General features: G+C 41.0%; 1 protein-coding gene and 1 long non-coding RNA gene across 10 annotated transcripts in view; one reads left to right on the top strand and one right to left on the bottom strand.

Moving 5' to 3' along the window:
* Positions 1 to 20895, bottom strand: part of SETX (senataxin) — a 94094-nt gene that overhangs the window by 70037 nt on the left and 3162 nt on the right. For 7 of the 8 annotated variants that reach the window (XM_055270604.2, XM_063635703.1, XM_055270603.2 and 4 more), the window contains 5 exons: positions 16655 to 16838; positions 13664 to 13874; positions 9834 to 9943; positions 4067 to 4286; positions 2387 to 2506 (listed from right to left, as the gene is read on the bottom strand). In XM_055270604.2, the coding sequence (XP_055126579.1) occupies positions 2387 to 2506; positions 4067 to 4286; positions 9834 to 9943; positions 13664 to 13874; positions 16655 to 16831 (838 nt within the window). In that variant the 5' untranslated portion in view covers positions 16832 to 16838. Of the gene's footprint in view, positions 1 to 2386; positions 2507 to 4066; positions 4287 to 9833; positions 9944 to 13663; positions 13875 to 14082; positions 14188 to 16654; positions 16839 to 20895 lie in introns of those variants that run through there. The other variant, XM_055270608.2, reaches the window with a different exon arrangement.
* Positions 300 to 20883, top strand: LOC129478757 (uncharacterized). 2 transcript variants are annotated; one of them, XR_008656466.2, is made up of 3 exons: positions 300 to 410; positions 9526 to 9639; positions 20365 to 20883. It is a non-coding gene; the product is annotated as an uncharacterized lncRNA (long non-coding RNA). The 2 variants fall into 2 exon arrangements; XR_008656465.2 differs by lacking the exon at positions 300 to 410 and adding an exon at positions 8857 to 8985.

Genomic DNA, 20895 nt, shown 5'->3' with positions numbered 1-20895 from the left:
ATTTTTCATATTCCTATAATCATAAACTATCTACAGCACAAAGAGATCACTGGCTTTTTCCAAAATAAGCACTAGAATGCCCTCACTTCTAGCACAACCTATCAAAATCCTATCCATCCTTAAAAGTCCAGCTTAAATGCCTCCTCCTATGTTAAACATTCCCCCACTTCAGTCATCTACAGTACTCTTCTGAGGCAAGTGCTTGAATTCACTCAGTTACTGCTATTGTTACATCATCCTAGAACTTGTGACTTTACTTCCCTCATACTTCTCAGACTTTACCACAGTCATTTGAACTTTCTGATATATTTTTGTATCCTCCACTGCATCTGAAACAGTGCCTGTGTCTAGTAAGCTCACAAGAAACAAAGTAGTTAAGTGAAGACGATTATGAAAAGTTTCTCAAAGAGGTAATTAAAATTTTGAAGACGAGGCTGGGTTCAGTGGCTCACGCCTGTAAATCCCAACACTTTGGGAGGCCGAGGCAGGAGGACTGCTTGAGGTCAGGAGTTCAAGACCAGCCTACGCCCACAGTGAGACTGTCTCTATCAAAAATTTAAAAATTAGCTGGGTAAGGTAGCACATGCCTGTGGCCCCAGCTACTAGGGAGTCAGAGGCAGGAGGACGACATGAGCCTGGGAGGTTAAGGCTGCAGTGAGACCTGACTGATTGAGCCACTGCACTCCAGGGTGGGTGATAGAGTGAGATCCTGTCTCAAAAGAAAAAAAAAAAAAAAGTTGTTTTTTTTTTTTTTTAAGATGGTAAGGGAGCTAGCTTAACAGAAAGGACGGAATTATACATGTAGTTAGGCACAGGGAAAGAAATGAACAATTTATGCAGTAAATGTTGGCAAAAGAGTAATAGCCTCAATCAGACATAATCTAGCAAGAAAATATATGCCAAAGGCCAGGCGCAGTGGCTCACGCTTGTAATCCCAACACTTTGGGAGGCCAAGGCAGGCGGATCACATGAGGCCAGGAGTTCAAGATCAGCCTGGAAAACATGGTGAAACGCCATTTCTACTAAAAATACAAAAATTAGCCAGGTATGGTGGCGCATACCTGTAATCCCAGCTACTTGGGAGGCTAAGGCAGGAGAATCGCTTGAACCCAGAGGCAGAGGCTGCAGTTAGCCAAGATCGCACCACTGCACTCCAGCCTGGGTGAGACAGAAAGACTTGGTCTCAAAAAGAAAAAAAAAAAAAAAAAAAAATATATATATATATATATATATGCCCTATCAACAAAAGAATAACATTAATATATTTATATTAGAATCTCCCACAAATGAGTTTATATACAACATTCAAGTTGCATGAAGAGAAGAGAATGAGGGGAAAAAATTATATTCATTATGTTTTCATAGGATCTGGTATACTTGGTCTTTATTAATTCATTACTTCATAAAGATTAGAAGCACTTATTTAATTACAGATCCTTCATGATTAGCATGATACAAGCATCAGCAAAAGGAGGTCAGGATCTAATAATAAACATGACTACAAGTTTTAGGCCTCATTATCTAGACTATCTAGAGCAGCATATGCAAGAGAATGTCCCATGATGATGGAAATGTTCTGTCTATGCATTGTTCGATACAGTACAGGATACAGCACAGGCACGGTTGGCCACTGAGCCTTGAAATATGACTAGTGGGACCAAATAACTGCATTTTTAATTTTAACTGACTTAAATTTATTTTAATAATCACATGTGGCTGGCAGTTACTGTATTAGAGAACCACAGAGAAACAAAAGAGGCAAGCAAAGGGAGGCCATGGGACAGAGAAGGCTTTCCCAATGTTAACCACAATGTCATTACAAATGGATCTCCCAGAGGTTCTGATATTCATCCTACCACCAACTTTTTCATCATGAAAAAGTAGATTAACTTCCCTTTTTCTATGAAAGGAAGGTATTGAATTAAATTATAAAGGTCCTTTCTGATTTAAAAGTCTCACGCCTGTAATCCCAGCACTTTGGGAGGCCGAGGCAGGCAGATCACCTGAGATCAAGAGTTCAAGACCAGCCTGACCAACGTGGTGAAACCCCATCTCTACTAAAAATACAAAAAAATTAGCCGGGCATGGTGGTGCACACCTGTAGTCCCAGCTACTTGGGAGGCTGAGACGGGAATTTCTTGAACCCGGGAGGTGGAGGTTCCAGTGAGCTGACATCGCACCATTGCACTCCAGCCTGGGCAACAAGAGTATGACTCCGTATCAAAAAACAAAACAAAACAAAACAAAACAAAAAGTCTGAATCTATTACTAAACCAGAAAAATTCTTTTCTCCACAACATACACCAATTCCTGCAGTGACACTATCATTTTTAAAGTGCACCATCACCACTATATTCAAAAACATTTAGCAAGTAAAGTTTATTACCAACTGCTTTCCTCTTCATAGTGTGAAGTATCAATTGCATAAAATCATTTTGTTTGTCTGAGCCCAACAATAGGGAATCCATGGCTTGTTCCTCAAGAATGGTCAGCAACATGCAAATACCTGTAAGATCATTTAGAGTTATCTTGAATTGATGAAATAATACTATTCTAATGCCTGGTTTAGTTTGCAAAAGAAAAACAAGGCAGGAAAATGAAGCAAGATAGTATTTAGTTTCTCAAACATTTAAGTCTCAGATATTCATACACAACTGCTCCCAAGTAATAGAACTTTAGACTAATTCAAGTGTGAAAGTAGAAAATAGTTAGAAAACAATTTCTAAGATAACTACCATGTAACTTGTATCTCATCAATATAAGATGCCTTCAATTTTAAGCTGTACCATATTCCATATACCACTAAGAAAGAAAAAAAATCACTGCCATTTATGACATGTGACCTTAAGATTTGGAATCAAGGATATGGTACAGAAGTATTTTGAGGCCGGGCGTGGTGGCTCACACCTGTAATCCCAGCACTTTGGGAGGCCAAGGCGGGCAGATCGCAAAGTCAGGAGATCGAGACCATCCTGGCTAATGTTGTGAAACCCCGTCACTACTAAAAATACAAAAAAATTAGCCAGGCGTGGTGGCGGGCGCCTGTGGTCCCAGCTACTCGGGAGGCTGAGGCAGTAGAATGGCGTGAACCCAGGAGGCGGATCTTGCAGTGAGCCGAGATCGTGCCACTGCACTCTAGCCTAGGTGACACAGCAAGACTCCATCTCAAAAACAAACAAAAAAAAAGAAGTATTTTGAGCCACTATAGGACTTGTAAACAATGCTGACAACTCTTGCTACCACGAAAATTTAATTTTGTTTTTTTAAGAGACAGGATCTCTCTCTGTCACCCAGGCTGGAGTGCAGTGGCACAATCCTAGCTCACTGCAGCTTCAAATTCCTGGGCTTAAATGATCCTCCTGGCTCAGCCTCCCAAGTTGCTGGGACTACAGGCATGCGCCACCATGCCCAGTTCTACCAGGAAATATTTTACACACTGAAAAAGGAGTATTAACAATCAAATCCTATTTAAAGCCAACTATTACACTAATATTTTGTTAATAAAATGTGGCCGTAAACAAGATTTGATTCATTTGCCAGTGCTTGGAAATGTACCGTTTACTATAGAGAAGTTTCTAGGATATAAATACTGTTTAATAACAAGATATGTAATAGTTAAGTCAACTTAATGACAGAATAAGAACTGAGAACTATAAAATCCTATCTTTAGCAAGTTTTATCAGATCACCAAAGAGAACACTTCCCTTTTAGGACCCTCATAAGAACTACAGGGCCGGGCGCGGTGGCTCACGCCTGTAATCCCAGCACTTTAGGAGGCCGGGGTGGGCAGATCACTTGATGTCAGGAGTTCAAGACCAGCCTGGCCAACATGGTGAAACCCCGTCTCTACTAAAAATACAAAAAATTAGCCAGGTGTGGTGGCGTTTGCCTGTAATCACAGCTACTCGGGAGGCTATGGCAGAAGAATTGCTTGAACCTGGGAGGTGGAGCTTGCAGTGAGTGAGATGGTGCCACTGCACTCCAACCTGGGCAACAGAGTGAGACTGTCTCAAAAAACAGAACTATATGAAAATACTAATTATATTAGTGTAGGAACAATACTCACCTAACCAATAGCTTTTGTAGTTGGTAGTATCATACATGTGTGAGGGCAGAAGAATCAGTTTACCCTTCTCTAGGACAGAAGAAGTATAAATGTCTGGACTCTCTAAAAGCCCCAACTCAATGACTTTAAAAAGGCAAATTAAAACTTCTTGTAAGTCATAATAATCATCTCTGTCCACTTTCCCCAAGTTTCTTGCAGTCAAGATAGCCCAACGCCGAACCTAAATGCAGAACATGATATATTTATTACTTAATTCAATAAGCAATGGTCTACATACAGCAAGAACATAGATAAAACAGGATTCTCTACAGATTTTAAAAGACATGTGAGATATTAATTAATGTAATGTGTGGACCTTATTTGATCCTGATTTGAACATACTAACCCCTAATAAACAGTTTTAGACAATCATTTCCACTCATTCAAACATGACTGGCAACACAACATTAAGGAATTATTCTTTTAGATGCAATAATAGTATTTTTCTGGTTGGGCGCAGTGGCTCACACCTGTAATTTCGGCACTTTGGGAGGCTGAGGCGGGCAGATCACCTGAGGTCAGGAGTTCAAGACCAGCCTGGCCAACATGGCAAAACCTTGTCTCTACCAAAAATACAAAAAAATTAGCTGGACATGATGGTGTACTCCTGTAGTCCCAGCTACTTGAGAGGCTGAGGCAGGAGAACTGTTTCAACCTGGTGGGGAAAGATTGCAGTGAGCCAAGATCATACCACTGCACTCCAGCCTGGGCAACAGAGTAAGACTCCATCTCAAAAAATATATATATAATAATATTTTTTGTTTTAAGTCTTTATCTTTTAGAAATACATACTGAAATATTTTGTGGATGAAATGCTCTGATGTCTAAGATTTGCTCTAAACTAATCCAAGGGGAATGGAATGTTGACCACGTATTGATAAAGCTAACCGATGGATTATAGGGGATTCATTACACCATTCTCGCTACTTTTACACCATTCTCGCTACTTTTATGTTTATCATTTTCCATAACAGAATGTCCAAAAAAGGAAAAACACAAAATGAGGAATCTCAAAAGAAATCAAAGGGCATTTCTAAATGGCAGAATAGCATAAATAAGTGATTTTAAATTTCTTGGAGACTATGAATTAAATTTAGTGTTCACAACCAGCCTTAAAAAAAAAAAAAAAAAAAAAAAAAAAAAAAAAAAAAAAAAAAAAAAACACTAAATAGAACAGAAAAATATCAAGAGTGCATCCTTCATAGTAAAAGTATTATTTTACAGAATACATTATATAGGTATATGTATACACAAGGAAAACATCTTTTACTGCAGATTGACACAGACCCCACAGGTAAAAGCATGAGCTCTATGCCAACATAAGCAACAAATTATAAACTACTGAAAAAGTTTTGGAATCCATGAGTCCTTACTGATAATAAGTGGTAGAAGGGGAAAAGATTTGATTACTGTACAATCAATGTCAAGTGGTAACTAGTAAACATGGAGAGTGCTGGAGTTAGGAAATTAGCATCTTGCAATCATCATAGTTCAGGCAAGACACATTAATGAATGCTAAATTTAGGAGGAGATTTTGGTGAAATGCAGAGTATTTACATGGTCTTAAAAGTACCTAAACCATAGAAATTACACAGCAGAGAAATGAGACAACACCTTCACTGAATGCTCAAAATTTACATCACCGTGAGTTGCAAAGGATATGGCGTGCCTCTTTCTACATATGACAAGCTGAGGACAGTAACATCACTTACATGGTACTCCAGCTGGGAATGTGTAACCTGAACCTATGCATGAGGGAACATCAGACAAACCCAAAGAGAGGAACACTTTTTTTTTTTTTTTTTTTTTCAGACAGAGTCGTACTCTGTTGCCCAGGCTGGAGTGCACTGGCATGATGAGGGCTCAACGCAGCCTCAACCTCCTGGGCTGAAGTGATCCTCCCATCTTAGCCTCCTGAGTAGCTAGGGCTACAGGTGTGCAACGTTATGCCCAGCTAATTAAAAAAAATTTTTTTTTTGTAGAGATAGGTTCTTGCTATGTTGCTCAGACTGGTCTTCAATTCTTGGCTTCAAACAATCCTCCAGCCCTGGATTCCCAAAGGCCTGGGCTTTCGAGCATGAGTGACCATGCCCAGCCCTTTTCCCAATTTTTAACTAGTATTTTCACTCTCTTTATGGTGCTTTTTGATAAACAATAACTTTTCATTTTAATATAATCAAGTTCATCAACTTTCCTTTCATAATCAATGCTTTCGTTTTTATAAAACCCTTCCTCAGGCCAGGCATGGTGGCTCATGCATGTAATCTCAACACTTTAGGAGGCTGAGGTACGGGGGCACTTGAGCCCAGGAGTTCGAAACTAGCCTGGGCAACACGGCGAAACCCCATCTCTACAAAAAAATTAGCTGGGCATGGTGACCGAGGAAGGAGATTTTGGTGAAATGCTTGAGCCTGGGAGGCAGAGATTACAATGAGCTGTCATCACGCTGCTGCACTCCAGCCTGGGTGACAGAGTAAGACCCTGTCTCAAAAAAATAAAACAAACCTTTCCTCACCTTACAATCTAAATGCTATACACCTCTATTTCCTGCGAAGAGTTTGAAAACTGAAACTAACTATGGTTTTTTAGATAGGTTTTGTCATTATGAACGATAATGAGGTAGGGATCTAACTTCTCTTTCCATATAGTACAACTTTCCTTTCGTGAGATGGAGTTTCGCTCGTTGCCCAGGCTGGAGTGCAATGTTGCAATCTCGGCTCACTGCAACCCCCGCCTCCCGGGTTCGAGCGATTCTCCTGCCTCAGCCTCCCAGGTAGCTGGGACTACAGGCGTGCACCACCACGCCTGGCTAGTTTTTTGGTATTATTAGTAGAGACAGGGTTTCATCATGTTGGCCAGGCTGGTCTCCAACTCCTGGCCTCAGGTGATCCGCCCACCTCAGCCTCCCAAAGTGCTGGGATTACAGGCATGAGCCACCATGCCCAGCCATATCTCCGGTATTTCTTTGTCCTGATTTTTATCTTTCTCTTTCTGGGACGTCTTGCATCTTTGTTAACACTACTACTTCTACCCTCCATTTATCTTTTAGCTTTTCTTTTTATATTTTCTATTTCTCTCTTTCTTCTTAGGGATTTGCTCAATCTGGTCTTCTAATTCAGTCACTCATTCTCTTGGCTGTACCCACTGTATTATTTATCCCATCTCCTGAGGCCTTTATTTTAAATATCTCATTTTTCAATGTTACAACAACTTGGCTTGGTTCTCACATTTTCTTTCTTTTTTTAATTATACTTTAAGTTCTAGGGTCCATGTGCACAACGTGTAGGTTTCTTGGTTCTCACGTTTTCCAGTTCTCATTTCACATTAGTATCTTCCCGTATTTGTTCTAGCACATTTACTATAATAATTTTAAATATATTGGACAAGTGTCCTAATATATCTGCTTCTATTGAAATCTTTATGTCTCTTGTATGTCTATTATTTTTAGTTTGTGAATTCCTTTTCACTCTGGGGTATTGGCTCCTATCAGGCGGTGCCTGTGGAAGGCCAGACTCCAGACTGGCTTATGCCCAATCAATTGAGGGCTGAGTGGTAGATAAAATCCAAGCCAGAAAAACGTAATCACTCACTGCCATGCATTTTAATTTTCTAAGTCAGGTTGTCACCCTTTACTCCCGGGGAGAAGCAGCATTAGAAGACACTACTGGGCTGTAATCCCCCAAGTTCTGGGGTTAAGAGGGGATGATACTGAAGCAATTATCAGTGGTTAATTGGTCTCCACGTGCTTGTCTCAGTGCCTCACAAACATTAGGGGTTATCCACTGTGCTGATTTTATTTCTACCTTCACCTGGATCGGATCTTTTAGTTGATAACAGATTTGGATGCAGGTTTTATTCATCTAAGGCAATGGCGAGGAAGAACTGGAAGCAGAACCTTAACAGTTCCTTTTCTACTTTATTCTCCCACAGCCCATTTTATTCTCTGGCTGTGGGAGAATGCTCTGAGAGGTAATTCCATAGTGCCTCCTATAGGCACTGCCAGATAGGACCCAATACCCCAGAGTGAAAAGGAATTCACAAACTAAGGATGTTCTCCTCCCCATCTCCCACATTCACCTTTCAAAACAGCCCTTATCGGCTGGACGTGGTGGCTCACACCTGTAATCTCAGCACTTTGGGAGGCCGGGGTGGGTGCATCATTTGAGGTTAGAAGTTTGAGACCAGCCTGGCCAATCTGGTGAAACCCTGTCTCTACTTCCAGCCTGGGCAACAGAGCGAGACTCTGTCTCAAAAAATATAATAATAAAAAAAAGTTTTTTTAATAAACCAGCCCTTGTCAACTCAGAGTTTCTCTCAATGTTCTCCATTTTCTCTTTTAAGTTCCTCTAGAGTTAAACCTAAGCAAAGGACCAACAGCGCTGGTCTTTGTTCTCTGTCAGAGCATGCGCTTTCCTCATGTGTTTCAGGGATTTGGTTTGCAAGCTCATCCGACAGGGAGGAATTCTGTGTCCCTCCTACCACTACCCCTCCCCTTCCTAAATATAAATTTGGGCTGCTTTCTATCCATCCTTCAGAGTCCTGCTCCAGAACTAGGTCTACTATCGGCAGCTCAGGGCTCCCAACCTTTGGTTACATAAGGGCTAAGTAGACTCGGTCACCAAGGCTGCAAGTGTTTCGCCCAGGCCCTGGTTACAGGACCAGACCTGCTTCCTCCATACATAAACAGCTTTTAAAAAGCCAGTGAACCTTTTTAATACTTTGGCAACCTTCTTTCACAGGCAAAGGAACACCCCCATCCACCCCTTGTTTGGAGTGCAGAGTTTGGCTTTGGTTCTTTGCCTTGCCTAGAGTATACTTCTAATTCCTGCTGTCCTGCACAAGCTGAATCTCCAGCTACCCACCGCCACCCAGGCCTACAGGTTTCCACTCATTTATTACTTTATGTTTCTGTCCATTGTGACCATTGCTGGTCCACAGAAATAAGTTTTCCTTTGGAGGAATGTGATTATACCTCTTTAATTTCCTCCTTTTGCATTTTTTTGTATCATTGGTATGTGTTTGGCCCAGAGGAAACTGAAATTCACCATCATCTTGACTGGCAATCCCATTACCATGCTTTTTTAAAAAACTTAATTTTTCTTGCCTTACACTGGCAGAGCAGCCCTTCCTGGCTACTGGCTTAATGTAGTCACTCAGTTCTAGGTGGCATTAGGCATGAGACCTGAAGCACAGACTGTCTTACCACAAAAGGTGACAAGATCTCAAACCTTAGCCAAAGGGCTATGTCAGGTTTCAATGCTATCTGCTGCTGTTCCTGCTCACTGTTCTGGATTTTGTCCTTCTTCATCTCTAGCACCAGAATTTCCCAGTCCCCCTCCCTACCTTCCCTTGGTTTAATTCTAATCTATCAGAAAAATAACTTTTCAAATGTTTTAACCGGTAACTCCATGTGTTTGCAGTGGGTCAAGCAGGTGAGAAAGTCAAGAGAAGAGGCCTTCTTGAGTTCAATTCAACATACTGAAAGGACATCAAGTTATTCCCGTTTGTCTTTTAAGCTCAAGCATCACCTGTCGGTAAGTATCCCCTACCCTCTCAGATCCCCTCTTCTTTGACCCCAAAGCGCCCCCTACTTAACTGTAGCAAATTTTAAAGCAAGAAAAATTTTAGCAAACATTTTAAACAAAATCCACACCAAAAACCGCTATTATAGCTATCTATAGGTACAAAAGTACAATATACCCTTCTATCGCCCAACACTCACACTCACCATTTCATTGGGATGGACCAAAAACAAATAGATCCCTGGATGTTTGTCAAACACCTGAAAGGAGCAATTGGCTTGTTCCATCCGACAAAGTGCTTCAACACATAACTCGTCTAAAAAGAAAAAAGTAAGTAAAATACATAAATCTTATCATCTTACCAAGATTCCCTAAATTAGGCTCCTTGGGCTATTCTGTAAATAAATAAAAATTTGCTTTTCATTTTTCCAAAATGAGGCATAAAAATGCTTATATTGTAAATGCAGGAACAACATTTACCTGACAGGCTAAATCCGTTGATCACAGGGTTTTCTTAGAAATTATTCTGACCTTATTAGAATAGATCCCTTTTTTGCCGGGCACGGTGGCTCACACCTGTAATCCCAGCACTTTGGGAGGCCGAGGTGGGCAGATCACAAGGTCAGGAGATCGAGAACATCCTGGCTAACACGGTGAAACCCCGTCACCACTAAAAATACAAAAAATTGGCCGGGCGTGGTGGCGGGCGCCTGTAGTCCCAGCTACTCGGGAGGCTGAGGCAGGAGGATGGCGTGAACCCAGGAGGCGAAGCTTGCAGTGAGCCAAGATCGCGCCACGGCACTCCAGCCTGGGTGACAGAGCGAGACTCTGTCTCAAAAAAGAAAAAAAAAAAAAAAAAAATACGAAATTAGCCAGGCGTGGTGGCACATGCCTGTAATCCCAGCTACTCAGGAGGCTGAAGCAAGAGAATCGCTTGAACCCAGGAGGTGGGGGTTGCGGTGAGATGAGATTGTGCCATTGCACTCCAGCCTAGGCAACAAGAGCAAAACTCTGTCTCAAAAAAATAAAAAAAAATAAAAAAATGTATCTCTTTATTCACACTTAAGATAATTATCTCCACAGGGAATGTATAAAGGACCTGTAACCATACGGTTATAGGTCCAACTCCATTTGTATTTTATGTTTTGATCCACCTAGACTTTATCTGATACAAAAATAAGGAACAAAGTCAGCTTTACCCCTAAGTGACTAGCTATCCCACTCCCATTTATTGAACAATCCATTTACTCTTTCAGATGAATCAACTTTAGCTGTAAAATTTCAAAAAATATTGTCGTTTTTTCGTATCACATTTTCAATATCATAGTGTTTTCACTAGTGACAGTGGTTGGCTTTAGGGATGGGGAGGCATAATGAGTAGAAAAGCATGAAGGGCACTCCTGGGATGTTGATAATGTTTCGATTTTTGATCTGGATGCTGGCTACACAAATCTGTTTGACTTGCGAAAAAACATCAAGCTTATATACTTTTATGGATAGATTATTGTTTAATACTTGAAAAAGTCTTAGAATTTTCAAATCTAGTTACTTTGAATTGGTTTAGACAAAACTGACTTGTCTAATCGCATCTTTAGATCTACTTTTCAGTTTACTGATAATACAGTAAATAAACAAGATAAGTAACAGCACAGGAAAGAAATCAGAAAAATCCATAAAGTATGTTATCCTACAGGGCAAATATATGGCCTCTCCCAACAAGTCAAACTCATGGCCAAAAAAAAGATGAGGGCACATGTTGGTTTCTGTACAAACGCAGTTGGCACGTGCAGGGGTTTGGTTCCAGGATACCAAAATCCACACACAGCTGAGTCCTGCATATACCTGAAACCAGCATATACCTAAAGTCGACCCTCCAGAGAAGCGGGTTTTGCAATCCATAAATATGGTATTTTTGATTTCACTTTGGTTGAAAAAAGATCCATGTATGACTGGATCTGCACAGTTCAAGGGTCAACTGAAGATTGTTTTTGGGTTTTTTAGAGACAGGGTCTTGCGCTGTTGCCCAGAATGAAGTACAGTGGTGTGCTCATGGCTCACCTCAGGCTCAACCTCCTGGGCTCGAATGATCCTCCCACCTCAGCCTCCTGAGTACCTAGGAATCCAGGCACGTGCCACTACATCCAGCTAAATTTTCTTTTTTGTAGAGATGGGGGAGGGAGGGTGTTGCTGCGCTGCCGAGACTGAGAAGACTGTTTTGAATTAAAAGAGTTGGAAGAACTATGTACCAAATGCAATGTGTGGTCCCTGACTACATTCTAATTTAAGCAAATCAGCCAAAACCACATTTTGCAACTATTGGGAAAATATGAAAATGAACTAGATTTTAGTATTGTTATTTTGGGCCAGGCACGCTGGCTTACACCTGTAATCTCAGCACTTTAGGAGGCCGAGGTGGGGGGATCACTTGAGGTCAGGAGCTTGAGACTAGCCTGGCCAACATGGCAAAACCCTGTCTCTACTAAAAATACAAAAAATTAGCCAGGTGTAGTGGCAGGCGCCTGTAATCCCAGCTACTTGGGAGGCTGAGGCAGGAGACTCGCTTGAGCCCAGGATGCAGAGGGTGCAGTGAGCCAAGATCATGCCACTGCACTCCAGCCTGGGCGACAGTGAGACTTTTTTAAAAAAAAAAAAAAAAAAAAAAGGTATTGTTAGATTTGATAGGTTAGGGAAATGCCTTTACTTTCAAGAGATTCGTATTATGAAATGCAAATATCAACAACCAAAATCTAGACAGCTATAATAAGCCATGCCATGGTGGTTAATGAAAATTACTACAGAATAGCATTTCCCAACCAGGGGTGATTTTATACCTCACCCCCCAAAAGGGGTATTCAGCAACGTCTGGAGACATTTTTGGTTGTCACAAAGGAGATAGGGAGCGCTAGCGGCATTTATTAGACAAAGGCCAGGGATGCTGCTACACGTCCTACAATGGATGGCACAGCCCACAGCAAAGGATTATCCAAAATGTCACCAGTGCAAGGCTGAGAACCCTGCCACAGACATACTACAAGAATTAAAAATTATTATTATTATTACTATTTTTTAAGACAGAGTCTCCCTCTGTCACCCAGGCTGGAGTGGAGTGGCACAATCTTGGTTCACTGCAACCTCCGCCTTCCAGGTTCAAGTGATTCTCCTGCCTCAGCCTCCTGAGTAGCTGGGATTACAGGTGCCTGCCACCACACCTGGCTAATTTTTGTATTTTTGGTAGAGACAGGGTTTCACTATGTTAGCAAGGCTGGTCTCGAACTCCTGACCTCAGGTGATCCGCCTGCCTCAGCCTCCCAAAATGCTGGGATTACAGGCGTGAGCCACTATGCCCGGCAAGAATGAAAATTATTAATAATTGAACAAAAGAGATGAACAGATACGTAATAAAGCAAATATAGCAAAATGTTAACCGTGTATCTCTGTGATGGGTATATCATGTTCACTGTATAATTTACTTTTCTATGTTAAAAATCTTTCACAATAAAATGTTGAGAGCCAGGCATAGTGGCTCGTGCCTATAATCCCAGCAATTTGGGAAGCTGAGGTGGGAGGACTGCTTGAGTCCAGTTCAACACCAGCCTGGGCAACACAGTGAAACTTCATCTCTACAATAAACACAACATAAAATTAGCCGGGCGCAATGGCACACACCTGTACTCCCAGCTACCCACAAGGCTCAGGCAGGAGTATTACTTGAGCCCAGGAGGTAGACGCTGCAGTGGGCCATGACTGCGCCACTGCACTTTGGCCTAGGAGACACAGCAAGACCCTGTCTCTAAAAAAAAAAATAAAAACAATCTTCAGTTACCCTCTGAACAAGGTAAGTTTGAACTGTGCCCCTAAAAATAGGTATTTTGTGTTTGAACTCAAAAAATAAAAAATGTTGGAAAAAAAATGAAGTCCTAATTATATATCCTAATTATATGTTTAGCAAACAAATTTGCAATATAGATAAGCCTAAATTCTTATGACACTAAAATAATAAAACTGATATAACTTCAGGAACCATCAAGATACTCACTAACACGTTCATGTAGAAGCAAGTAAGGATACTTCAGTATTTCAAGAAGAGGAACTCGAAGCTTATTTTCAAAGTCTTGCCCAGTGATGTCAAACAGTGGCATCTCTCCATTGTTGTCTACTATATATAACTCATCGTCATCTCCAATTTCTGCCTTCATGGATTTTTCAAAGTGATTTATGAGACGTAAGGTTTCTAATTCCCATAAAACCTAGAGGAAAATAAAATGCGCAGTGTGCATTATGTCTTATCATCAACAAAATACACTGAATGTGATGACCTAGAAAGCCTTTTCCTAAGTACAAAAATTCTGAAATGTAAAATATTAGAGATTGTATTTTAGATTTAAAGAAAACTATTCAAATGTGGCCACTTTTATAAAAAATGAGTACACACAGTATGAGATATTGGCTACGCACAGTGGCTCACAGCTGTAATCCCAGCATTTTGGAAGGCTGAGGTAGGAGGACTGTTTCAGGCCAGGAGTTCGAGACCAGCCTGGGTAGCAAAGCAAGACTCTGTCACTAAAAAAAAAAAAAAGAAAGAAAAATTAGCTAGGTGCGTTGCATGCCTGCAGTCCTAGCTTCTCTGGAGGCTGAGGCAGAAGGATCACTTGAGCCCAAGAATCTGAAGCTACAGTGAGCTATGATTGTGCCACTGTACTCCAGCCTGGATGACAGAGGGACACCCTGTCTCTAAGAGAAAAAGAAAACAGGCCAGGCGCAGTGGCTCCTGCCTGTAATCCCAGCACTTTGAGAGGCTGAGGTGGGCGGATCACCTGAGGTCAGGAGTTCAGGACCACCCTGACCAACATGGAGGAACCTCGTCTCTACTAAAAATACAAAAATAGCCAGGCGTGGTGGTGCATGCCTGTAATCCCATACTCGGGAGGCTGAAGCAGGAGAATTGCTTGAACCCAGGAGGCAGAGGTTGCAGTGAGCCGAGATCACGCCATTGCACTCCAGCCTGGGCAACAACAGGGAAACCATCTCAAACAAAAAAACAAACAAACAAAAAAACAAGAAAACAAAAAATAGTATGATATGTTTAAACACTTTTTTTTCTTTTTTTTTTGAGACAGAGTCTCGCTCTGTCGCCCAAGCTGAAGTGCAATGGCGTGGTCTCAGCTCAGTGCAACCTCGGCCTCCCGGGTTCAAGCGATTCTCCTGCCTCAGCCTCCCAAGTAGCTGGGATTACAGGCGCCTGCCACCACGCCTGGTTAATTTTTTTTATTTTTAGTAGAGACGGAGTTTCACCATGTTGGCCAGGCTGGTCTCAAACTGCTGACCTCGTAATCCGCCTGCCTTGGCATCCCAAAGTGCTGGGATTACAGGTGTAAGCCACGGCGCTCGGCCTTAAACACTTCTCTTATAGAATTTTTCCATAAATATCTCAACATCCCTATCAACTACATTCAAAAAAAAAAAAAAAAAAAAGAGAAGCTGGAGCTTCTCTGTCAAATGCAAAACTGAGGCCCTTCTATGTCTTCCCTTCTATGTTCTAGCCATCGCTAACTACCTTAATGCAGCTTGTAGTATAAAAGACGCTGGATAGCTTCTTAATTAGAAAACCTTATAAAATGCACGTTTCTCAACACGAATCCATTACTAATCATCCTCTCCTCTATATACTGTACATATCTCTATGGTCTACGTTCTGTTTTTCATTAAATAAATAAACCAAATATTCAAAGCCAAATATTTAGAATTATATCTTTCACTTTTGTTATTATGACTGGAAAATATGCTTGCCCTTACAGGTTTATGCCATTTGCCCATTAAAAAAAGAAAAAAAAAAGTTATTATTACCAATTTAAAAAAAAAAACCCTGGCCAGGCGCAGTGGCTCACAGCTGTAATCCCAGCACTTTGGGAGGCTGAGGTGGGCAGATCACCTGAGGTCAGGAATTTGAGACCAGCTGGGCCAAAATGGTAAAACCCCATCTCTACTAAAAATAAAAAATTAGCCGGGTGTAGTGGCACGTGCCTTTAGTCCCAGCTACTCGGGAGGCTGAGGCAGGAGAATCGCTTGAACCCACCTGGGAGGCAGAGGTTGAAGTGAGCCAAGATCGCACCACTGCACTCCAGCATGGACAACAGAGTGAGACTTTGTCTCCAAAAAAAAAAAAGAAAAAACCACACTAACAAAAACCTAGGCCATTCAGATATTCAGATACATGCATGTATTATAGCACTGACCAAAAAATTATGAAACAAATCCCCTCCCAATGACTCTATTTCATTAAATTATTTTATACCAATGTGACTAAAAGTGACAGATCATAAAATTCTGATCCAGGTTTCAATTCCATCAGTGATAAACATTTACTCAGCACCTACTATATACCAGGCAATGAGTTAGGTACTTGACTTATATTAGCCTTCAAAGTCGGCCAGGCATGGTGGCTCATGCCTGTAATTCCAACACTGGGGGGCCAAAGTGGGAGGATCACTTGAGCTCAGGAGTTCAGGACCAGCCTGGGCAAAAGAGTAAGACCTCGTCTCTACAAAAAAATTTTAAAAATTAGCAGAGCATGGTGGCACATGCCTGTAGTCCCAGCTACTCAGGAGGATGAGGTGGGAGAATGGCTTGAGTCCAGAAGGTTGAGGCTGCAGTGAACCGTGATCACACCACTGCACTTCCAGCCTGGGCAACAGAGCAAAGACCTTGTCTCCAAAACATAGCAAAACAAACTATGAAAACCCATTTGGCCCATGGAAAATCATGAGACAGCACTTCCACTTTCAGGAATTTGTCCTAACAATATACTCGAATGTGTAAAATGATATATGTGTAATCGCTCCACTGCACTCCAGCCTGAGTGACAGAGTGAGACTCCATCTCTAACAACAACAAAAACAAAACAAACAAAAAAAACCCCACAAAGTTGAAATCGTATCATCATTTCTCTGAATACTTCCAACAGAGTTCAAACTTATTCTCTTCCTAGCTATCAAGCTCTGAAAAATATTGCCCATCTAATATATTTTACCTCATGCAAGAATGGCAATTCATCTCTTGCTTTGTGGTACTCAGCCACACACTCCAAGCAGTAGCAGAGGTCTTCGTCGGCTGTTTGAAATTCACCGGATGAAGTGTTGGAAGCATAGCGCTTTAGGAAGTCAATGGTGGAACCACCACCTGGCGTACACCAACAACATGTGCTCATTCTGTACCTACAGCCAGAAAAGATGACATCAAGAAGAAAACCAACTTCAGACCTACTGTGTGTCAAGAATAGGTACACTTCCAACTTGTGACCCTGGTTTCAATTTAAAATGTGTCACTAAAGCCCAAATCTTCTGCTGGCTGGCTTATCAATCACTGATTCACTAAACTAAAAAAATCCTTCTATTTTTGACATATGAAAAATACAGAAAAATGAAAGCATTGTATAAGGAATAAGTATCATAAGGCAACATAAAGTTGTGCTACAGAGAAGGCTCAAAACTACACAGTACTGATAGAAAATATAGAGACCCAGACTTACCAATATTTTCAAAGTACAGATTTTGGAATGGGGAAAAAAGTTACCAACTACAAACTTAAGTTCATTTCATAAACTGAATGGACCTAGCTCATGCATTCTCATCAGGAGTGATGTCACCCTCAAAGAGATCGAAAACTAGTTAGTGGGACGTGAAAAAGCCCTCCTCTTTTTAGATATAAAGCTCAGATAAACATACAGTACATAAAGAGAGACACGATATATTGGTGGTAATAAAATTCACAGGAGAGGCAGTTTTTAAAAATGTTTAAAAACTCTCCACTCAGGGAGAAAGAAGGTTAGAAGGAGGTTGAAAAACCTAAGTAAGGTGGGAACGGTGGCTCATGCCTGTAAGCCCAGCACTTTAGGAGGCCGAGGTGGGCAGACTGCTTGAGGTCTGCAGCTTGAGACCACCCTGGCCAACATGGTGAAACCCCGTCTACTAAAAAGAATACAAAAATTAGCTGGTGGTGCACATCTGCAATCCTAGCTACTCGGGAGGCTGAGGCAGGAGTACTGCTTGAACGTGGGAGGCAGAGGTTGCAGTGAGCCAAGATTGCGCCACTGCACTCCAGCCTGGGTGAGAGTGAAACTCTGTCTCAAAACAAACAAACAAAAGAAACCTAAGTGAAGACACTGAGTATGTGGGAATGGAAACGTGGCAGTGTGAGATTTTTGAGTATCACTATCACCCTAAAATTCAGAATACATAATCTTTACCAACAGGAAATATAAAACATCTCAACAGAAACTAGGCTTGGCTGCTGAGGCTTCTGTGGCATAAAGCTAGTTCCTAAAATAGAGTGATTTTTAAAAATTCTTTAATTTCTTCTTATACCCACAATTAAATAATTATTTAGAAATGCATATGCATAATCAAATACATTGTCATATGAATTGATTTTTTAAAATTTATTAAATATTACTTTTATTTATGCTTTTGAAGAGGTATACTTTCTTCATGGTTCTAAAAAGAATTTAGGGTAGCTTTCAACATTTAAGTACATACACACAAAAGAACGTTTAAAAAATGAGATTTAAAAAAACGAAATCAAAACTTCTTTAGAAGAAATTTAATTTCACTAAGTTCTACATGAGGAGCTTCCTGAAAGCAGAGGAAAAGGATAATGAGTTACACAGTTCTCATCGACGCAGGGGAAAAAAGAGTATGCAGTGATAGCCGCAGAGTACCGCCCTTTCCTGACACTAACTCTAATTCAATTACATTTTATTAATGCCTACTACAAGGGCACTGCAGACTAGGAAATGCCAAGTAACATGGGATAAGGTCTTCAATATATTTCTGCAGAATTTAAAATTATTTTATTCAAAAGAAGAATTACTTATACCTAAGAGGCCAACATCACACTACTAGTAAACAGCTTGCAGAAGCTGTTTTTTTTCCGGTAACCTACTTCAATATGGAAAGTGAACTTAGAAGACGTTAAGAATAGAAAGTGAAACTTCATGGAGGTTTCTCAAACATCTGAAGCATGATGTCAGCAGCTAACAGACTGCAGCCAATTTAAGCTTTAAAAAACTTAAGTGAGACTACCATGCAAATAAAATGTTGCGTACTTCTTTTCCCACTTACCTTACTTGAAACTCTAAATGTTCTGTACTTTAAAATAATTACTAACAAAGGAGACAACAAAAGAAACCTTCTATTAAGAAAATTACAGAATTTGCTTTTTATTTCACTTAGAAAACTAGCCTATTTCCACAACCGAAAAAGCAAGACTAAATGTTCTCAAAGTATATGGGAGTTACTATCAAAATAGGTGAGTGTCATGGCTGCTAGAAGATAACGGAGAAAACAGCTGCAGAGCACACCAACAAGAGAACATATGCTTCCGTGGTTCTTCTTCAAAAGGCTGTGTGTGTGGTTTTGTCTTCAAATTTAAAATCATCACTGGCCTAATGGCTAAGCCCAGGAAACCTCAATAGGGCATATTTTGTCTTTTAGGGAGACAATTATTGCTTCTAAACTACTGTGAATCCTCTTAAGCTTTTATACAACTCAGTTCTTCTTGAGGTCTATTTTGTTAGTTTCATCAGACTGTAACTGCTTGGAATCATTAGTGAATGACAAATGGGTGTGTCCAGACAATACTCAAGCTGCAAAACCAAAATTAAAGCAACTCTCTGAGCACCCACCAAAAAGAGAGCTAATGTGTCAAAACCAAAAATATAGGATGCTTCACCATAGGCATTACTGTAATTTTCTACAGACTTATCCTTAGGCTATCCATTTCTCAGTATTAGCTAGCCAGAAACTTCAAATAACAATCTCTTTCTTCTACACTTCTCAGCTAAACATCTGGAAGTTTAGATTCACTACCTCCCACCTCTTCAGCTCCTTTGCACTCTGGCTTCTACCCTTACACTCCACTGAATGTGAATTCCCTAACAATCTCTACGTTACCAATCTAATAGGTTCCTGACTTGACTCTGCTAAAGCATATGAAGATGCTGCCCATGCTTTCCTTACCTACAACACACCATTTTTGGACACCACTTCTACCCAATCTCCTTCATAATTACCCCTGCCTTTGTTACTCATATAAATGCTGAAGTTTTCGAAGGCTTGTCCTGAGAATTCTCACCTCTTCATTCAGTACTCTCTTTCTGGGCGAACTACTTCAAACCACTGCTTCAACTACTGCCTAGATTGAAGCTGCCCAGACTGAGAATGTATTGTAAAACTTAATGCAGGCAGGGCGCAGTGGCTCACACCTGTAATCCCAGCACTCTGGGATGCCGAGGCGCGTGGGATCACGAGGTCAAGAGATCGAGACCATCCTGGCCAACATGGTGAAACCCCATCTCTACTAAAAATACAAAAATTAGCTAGGCATGGTGGCGCACACCTGTAGTCCCACCTACTGGGGAGGTTGAGTGCAACGATGCACTGTTTCACCTACTCAATAACTGACAGCCTAGCCTAGAACTCCAGATATATTCAATATCCAACTGCATACAGTGTATCTCTACTCACATATCTGATGGACACCTCAAAGTAAACATGACCAGAACCCAACGAAGTCCTTCCCTTAAATCTGTTATTTGTTCTATATTCCCTTGTTGATGACATTACCATACATTCAATTTTCAAACCAGTAACCTAGGAATTATCCTATATGCTCCTTCTCCCTCAGCTGCAATCTCTGAGCTCCAGAGCCTACCCCTTAATTACATCTCTACTTTTGTCTCAGTGCAACCGCCACTACCTTAGTTCAATAAATTTTCATCATTTGCCTGGATTACTGAAGAAGCCTAAATGATCTATCTCGTTTGACCGCCACCAATTCCTCCTCCAAAATGCTGCCAGAGGCCAAAGCCCCAAACTGGACTTCGAAAGCACAAATGACTCCTCCTCCAATGTTTGGATAAAATTCAAATTGCTGAGTTCAACACACACAAGGCCCGCGATGATCCAGCTTCCACATCATCTCTTTCCTCCACACTTACCTCCCTTGACTTGCTCTTCCTGAAACCATTCATGCTGACTGGTATTCCCTGCCTTTATGGAAGCTCTTCCATTGGCCTTGGAAACCCACCCTCCTACCTCTGCCTGGTACTTAACTGTGAATGTACATCAGACTTACCTCAGGAACTTAAAAAAAAAAGTAGAAAAGATCCTATGGATAAAATTGTTTCCCTTTTAAAGAACTCCACTAAGATTCCAAGAGAAAGCTGGATTTGAGAACAACCAGTGTGCAAGCCCTTCCTGAGTGTCATAACGT

Source organism: Symphalangus syndactylus, chromosome 3 (assembly GCF_028878055.3).
Source record: "Symphalangus syndactylus isolate Jambi chromosome 3, NHGRI_mSymSyn1-v2.1_pri, whole genome shotgun sequence".
In the NCBI taxonomy this organism is placed as follows: Eukaryota; Metazoa; Chordata; class Mammalia; order Primates; family Hylobatidae; genus Symphalangus; species Symphalangus syndactylus.
The sequence above is the reverse complement of the archived record's forward strand: the minus strand, read 5'-3'. Positions and strand labels throughout refer to the sequence as shown.